Genomic DNA, 6,796 nt, shown 5'->3' with positions numbered 1-6,796 from the left:
CCCAGGATTCCATTGGCCTTTTTGGCAGCAAGGGCACACTGCTGGCTCATGGACAATTTCCTGTCTACCAGGACCCCCAGATCCTTCTCCTCAGAGCTAGTTCCCAGCAGGTCCACGCCTAACCTATACTGGTGCCCAGCATTCTTCCTCCCCAGGTGCACGACCCTGCACTTGCTCTTGTTGAACCTCATGAGGTTCCTCTCTGCCCAGCTCTCCAGCCTGTTCAGGTCCCGCTGGATGGCAGCGCGGCCCTCTGGAGCGTCAGCCACCCCTCCCAGTTTGGTATCATCAGCGAACGTGCTGAGGATACACTCTGGCCCCTCATCCAGGTCATTAATGAATATATTGAACAAAATTGGACCAAGTATCGACCCCAGGGGGACACCACTGGTTACAGGCCTCCAACTAGACTTCGTGCCACTGATCACAACCCTTGAAACAGAGACGGTCACTTCTCCTCTCTCACTTTCTTACAGCCTACTGACACATCACATGGTGGTTTTCCAACAGACAGAGGTTATTTATAATAGTTTGATAGATACAGTCTCAAACACACGTTCAGTTGTCTCCAGTTCAAAATTTGACTGCTTACCCAAACCTGCTTCAAAATTGGGCACCTCAGACAGTGATTTTCCAAAATTCTAACCCAAGGCTCTATTTTCCATATTTACCTGTCACGAAGGCTGCGTGTTTTGGCTTGAATTATTCCCAGGTCCCACAGGGCTGGATTTTTGCGGTCACCACTCTGCTTGTGCCCATATACTTCAATTGCCAAAGCACCATCATAAAGATGTTCCATGAAGTCTTCGGAAATATTTACAGAAACTTCCTGTATGTAAGTAAAAAATCAGCTGATGATTGTGGCTACACAACGACTCGGGCTGAGAGATTTACTGTCTTGACTTTCATATAAGCGTGTAGTAAAGTCACCCTGGTCTCCAAGACACAATATAGAGGAAAGGAAGAACAGTCACCTCAGTTTGTAAAATTGGGAGGCAAGGCAAAGATACACGATTAGCTGAAGATTAAAGTCTATAAAGAGCTGAAAAATAACCGCATGCTGTTCCGAGTCCTGATCCAATAGTTAAAAAAAAAAAGAAATTTAAAAAATCATATGTTCTAACGTTCACAATCAGAAAATCAAAACTCATCAGAAGGTATTGTATCTATTTTACAAATGGTAAGTGGAATAAATTGCTCAATGTAATGACAAATGATAGAAAGAACAAGATGAGAACTCAGGTGATTGGCTGGTGTTCATCTAAGCTGACTTTAGATGTCTCTATTAAAGATGCCTCCAAGACGACAATCGCTTGAAAGTCAATAGAAAGAAACAGTCTGTTCTAAGATACACGACCTAGCTTCAACATCTACATTAGGATAACTGGCATCACGTCCCAGGACTGTGATATTTCTCTCCACTACATCAGACTGCAGAGTGGTCAGCTCAGATATGGACATCAAAAGTACTCAGATGAATATCACACTTCAGGTCACACTCAGCAGCATTTTTACCGTGGGTAAACTCCAACACAAGTCTCTCTGCCGACCAGGTTGCTTTCCTTTATTATCCCACGTCTTAACCTTCTGTGATTTTTGTGCAAGTGAACAGTGTAGTATAATCAAACTTACATTGGCCCTGAAGATGTCTCAAGTTCTTATTAAAAATGGAATTAGCGTATCAGCCTCACAAAGTACAGTAACGAGAAAAAATAGGCAACTGTTGTGCAAGCATAAACCTGCTTTTTCAGCCTACAGTTTCATTAATAAAACAGAAAAAAAGTTACATTGCAGTGATCGAAGACAACCATGCACCGTGGCTCCTTGCTGATAGAAGATAAGGAAGGATCCACCTCAGGTGCAACATTAACTGGCTCCAGTTGATCCCAGAACGTATATTTGCAGAACACAAAGTTGGAGAGGTGCTGTGGCAAACCTGTAGCCTGAAGTATTTTAATCTAGAAAAAAGAGTTGAGATACAAAGAAAAAGCACTTATTCATTGGGCATAGAATCCAAAATATCTTCTGTTAGAACAACGTTATTTTGTTACACTGCAAAGGATAACAAAAAAAGAAAGGAGCAAATCAAAAAACTTTACGTAAGATGAATTTCTGCATGGATATAGATTGGAGACAATATTATGAGTGCATCAGCTGAACATCGCCACTAGATGTCATGAGGCACATATTTCTCAGGAGTGAAAGCTAAAGGTAAATATTTTACGAACACACCAAAACATTTTGCTAATTTGCTAATTTGTAATGGTGAGCTGAAGAGGACTACAATAAAAATTTCATACTTCTACAAAAAACTGGTTCCTTTATTCTGCAAATCCTTGTCTGAAGATACTACTTGTCCTTATTCTCTGATGCTAGAAAGAATACAAAAATAAGCCCAACAATACAAAAGTAGCCTGTCCTCTTTTTCAAAATCAAGGCCAAATAGAAACAAAATGTTTTGACTACGCCTTCTGATCTAAACAAAGCTGTGGCATTAACCATATTATTTAATAAACTCCTATTTGCTGTTCGTCAAATTAAAATTCTGATGAGTTAGATTGCTATGGTAAGGCACCGCTCAAGATCCTCAGGAGAGTACGTTTCCTGCAACACTGCCCCATGCTGCTGGCAAGCACACGGAGCTTTAGGTGACAGGATAAAAAGTGAAAAGGAGTAGAGTTGCCCCCAAATTGTTCGTACTGTCCAGAAGCCAGCAAAGTTGGGATTCCACTCCCTCTAGTGCTTTTTGCCTCCTTCTTTTCTTCTCTGTGGCTCAGCCTACCTCACATTTTACTACAAACACAGAATTGCTAGTAAATCATTCCTTCCTCCTAAAATCTTTCTTTTTATTATTAGCAATAATAAACACAACTGCATATATTTCACAAAATATTGACTATTTAGAGAAATAAAGCTTAATGAATACCTTCCAGACTTTTTAAAAAAATAAATCATGGAGATTTAAAGAAGCAAAACCCATGTCATTCTCCTGTATTATTTCAGCCACTCAAGAAACAAAATATTGTGAGAAAAGACCACACAGCAATGCTTCAAGACAAACGCTGGGCACCAAAACTTTACACAAGGCCATGAAAACAAACACAGCAAAACGATTAAACTCTGTACATACAACTGAATGATTAAGTACAGCTAAATTATATTTTGGGGGTTTTTTAATCCTGAAACATCAACACAGTTTCATATAGTCAATCAATGAGTCTAAAGACAGGACTCTGCCTGTGTAGCTGAATACTGGAAGTGAACACGGTGCACGAGGTTACAAGAGACATCTAACATCCAGAAGCCACCGCACCAGGGACTACTTTATTTTAAGACTCAGGATGGAAAGCGAGAAGGTTGCTCAGAGGTTGAGGTATAACTGGAACTCACCCTGCAGACAAGCTTTCTTTCCTGAGTATCATTTTCATTTGAACAGTCTGGGCTATCCTCGCCTCCAACCAACCTGTCGTCTATCTCTCCACTCACTCGAAAAACTTCAACGTGGAGACGACCTGATACCTGGTAAGAAAGGAGTAGGAATTACTGCTGTGCCAGAAAACAGTGACAGGTTCATCCCTTTTCAGGTAACTACAACTACTGCTGTTTCCAGTCTGTAAGCAGACAACATTTTATTCCTTTTTATTGTTTCGCACTGTGCATTTGTGGCACCAGATGAAGAATTCTTTGCAGCGAGAATCAAAGAGCCTTTGTTGTAAAAAACATAAAGAAATCGGCCACTAGAGTGACTCTGGGAACAGCATACTGCATCTCATTCACCTTCACACCAGTCGCTGAGAGTCTGCAAAGTGCACATGTGATGCGGAGCAGAGAGAACGTTGCCTGGTATGCTCTCGCTGCCTTTGTTCTTATAGAATATAGTTGAGAGCCTATTCTTTACGGCAGTCACTGAAAGCCAGTAGAGCTATAGCTCATACTCGTTCTACTAAGTATTTATTTTGGGCTGCTTCGGTCAAACAGGTGCTCCCAGAGCTTTCTCCTTTGACAATCACTACACTGGGATTCAGAGCTGTCTAAACAACTCCAGTAAGGTATTATGGGATTTGCATAGTTCCAAATTGTTAGCAAATAGCTTGCGCACATGAAACTGGAAAATATCTACTATATACTGGTAATAAGATCCACAGGCTGTAATTAAACAGTTGAGTAAGGATAGATTATAGAAGAATGACAAACCTCTCCCTTCTGATTGATGATTGGAACGGCATATTGTAGCTTCACATCATAGAACAGGCACTCAAGAAAAACATTGGCTACTCCGATAAGGCTGTGGTTTTCCTGCTCATCGTAGAACGGATCAGCACGTCTGAAGTAAGGTTTCACCTTCAATCAAATTCATAACAACGTAAGAAAACCAAACTTTTCATGAAACGGTTTTCAAAGTGTTGCGCAACCAGCCTACTGAAAGAAAACTGGACTCGAGCAAGAGGCCAGATTGGATCACAAGAAGAATGGAAACTTGAGTTTTACTGTGGACCGAGTTTAAGGCCTGTCCTCAGCCAGTTCTCCTTAACATTGTCAGATTCAGAGAAGTCACCCTGAACGTCAACTGCTGTTGTGTTTACTTACTGCTTCCTACTGTACGCTCGGTTCCGTCACCAAACTACGCGTGCAAACAAGCATCAAAGTAACAAGAAAAGGGTTAACGAAATGCTGAAGATCGCTTCAGTACTAGGAAAAGCAAAAGCTCAGGAAAACTTCTCTCTTCGCATATTTCCTCTTCCCATCCACCCTCGCCCTCCCGAACCAGCACATTTTCTCAAATCTACTCAAACAGAAAATTCAACAGGGATGTCAGTCTATGAACACAACACCGGAGTAATTTTTACTTACGGGATCGCTTTCATCACACTCCTTCCACTCCTGGTAAAGATCCCTCATATCTACCAAACGATTCTCCAGCTTTTCCAGCGACCAAATCTGTTTGCCTTTCCCTTTCCTTCTCACCTGAATAGCAGGCTCGCTGAGAATTGCACCTCTCTGTGAAACATTTAAAGAGATATCAATAAGGAATTCGTGTCACAACAATGAAAAAATAGTACATAATCAATACAAAACTGAGACCACCTTTGGGAAAAGTCTGGATTTTGTTCTTTGTTTTATTCTAGCTTGAGCAACCAAATTCAAGCATGAGAGACTCTGAGTTCAGCTGTCACAGTATATTCGTGTTCAGTTTAACTGCGAAGTCTAATCTCAGCTACGGGCACTAGTTTCTGCGGATTTGCACCTTACATAAGTGTTACAAATAGGAACATTTAAGCATTTCACAAATATCCTCCAGTTAGAGCAGGCCTGGAGCTCCAGCTAAGGTTACTACTGCCGGCAACTTTCAACTAGTGCAGACACTTAACCCTCTTTACCATCCTCTTTCTAAATGTGCCAGAAGACTGCAAGAAAAACAAGCAGATGAGAGAAACTTCTAAAGCAATTGATAAAAATTCTAATCCTGGAATAAAATATATCTACTGTACTAACGATGGCCTGTCACCAAATATTGAGCTGACCTCAAGAACAGAAATAATAACAGCTTAGGTAGCCATTCTGAGACATGGAAGTCTGGGTTCAGTTCCCTCCTTCCAAAATTTCTAAGATGCCTGGAACAAATCATCCAAATCCCCTCTGCTCTAGTTCCTCCGTGCACAATGGGGATGACAGCATTTCCTCAGCTCACTAGGATGATGTAAAGCCAAGTGTCCGCAAGGCGACGGTAAATACTTGAAACAGAGGTTACCTAACCCGCACAGATTTTATTACTCTGCAACAGAAGCAAGTGTGAACCTCAACACCAGCGGAAAGGTCTTGCACCAAAACACTTAGCAGTAAGCTAGCACACGATAAGATTTTCACGGTAACAAAATAAGACAAGGATGTAGCATTCGCTAACAGAGCCATATTTAATGCACATGAATAGACTGGCAAACTATCCAGACCATTAAACTCAGAATACAACAAATACGAACGCTGAGGGGCAAACTTACTGAACAAGGATTCGGTTCCATTAGGGCTACCATACCTTACTGTTAGCATTAAGGCTCGAAGCTGGGATCTGGAGGGTAACTTTATACTCTGTCCTCTTCTCCATTTCCTCTCCGATAAAACTGGCTTCTCTCACATACAAATTGGCTTTAACAATCTGCTCTCGCAGCTTTCTCAGGCTGTGGGTCAACATTTCTTCTCTAAAAGAAGGGGATTTGGAGGGGAAGACAGGAAAAATCAGGGCATTTAAGTATTGAAACAGTGCAAATCAAACGATCACTTGACAGGAAGGAGTCTTAACATTCAGCTTTTTAACACAAAAATCAGGTGAGTTAAATTGCATTTCTTCTCGGGGAACCAAATAATATTATTACCCATGTGAATTTAGCAGTGTGAACACTAGCATACTGTTGGCTTTGGAGACTTCTCCATGCACCAACAGTCAGCTCTTGTGTGCCTTATTCCAGAGTTTCCCCACCACAGAGGTGGACGTTCCATCTTACAGAGGAAGATTTATTCAGACCCCACGACCCACTTGCTCACTGGCCTTCCTGGCAAGTGTGAGAGAGCGCCAACTGCGCAGCACAGCAATCCGGTACCACAAAATATTCCAGACACACAGCGAACATCTTGTTAGACTGTCTCAAATATTTTCTATTTCAAAAGTTGCTTCTCTAGCCATATAAATTAGATTTGTATTTTCTGGTTGCGACGTCTTTACCATGCTCATTGTTTTAGGGTACATTTCATCTTCCTCCTGCAGCTGCTCTTTTTGACAGTAATACTGGCAATGATCATTTGG

At 41.4% G+C, this 6,796-nt stretch overlaps 1 protein-coding gene across 1 annotated transcript in view; it reads right to left on the bottom strand.

Moving 5' to 3' along the window:
- The window catches only part of KIF13B (kinesin family member 13B), a 163,048-nt gene that overhangs the window by 45,823 nt on the left and 110,429 nt on the right, over positions 1-6,796 (bottom strand). Inside the window, exons 21-26 of the mRNA XM_009895457.1 lie at positions 6,032-6,194; positions 4,842-4,998; positions 4,195-4,334; positions 3,391-3,519; positions 1,788-1,958; positions 672-829 (exon numbers count right to left, since the gene is read on the bottom strand). Coding sequence (XP_009893759.1) covers positions 672-829; positions 1,788-1,958; positions 3,391-3,519; positions 4,195-4,334; positions 4,842-4,998; positions 6,032-6,194 — 918 coding nt within the window. The remainder of the gene's footprint in view (positions 1-671; positions 830-1,787; positions 1,959-3,390; positions 3,520-4,194; positions 4,335-4,841; positions 4,999-6,031; positions 6,195-6,796) is intronic.

This window comes from Charadrius vociferus, unplaced genomic scaffold (assembly GCF_000708025.1).
Source record: "Charadrius vociferus isolate BGI_N301 unplaced genomic scaffold, ASM70802v2 scaffold41, whole genome shotgun sequence".
In the NCBI taxonomy this organism is placed as follows: Eukaryota; Metazoa; Chordata; class Aves; order Charadriiformes; family Charadriidae; genus Charadrius; species Charadrius vociferus.
This window is presented reverse-complemented; position numbering and strand designations above follow the sequence as displayed.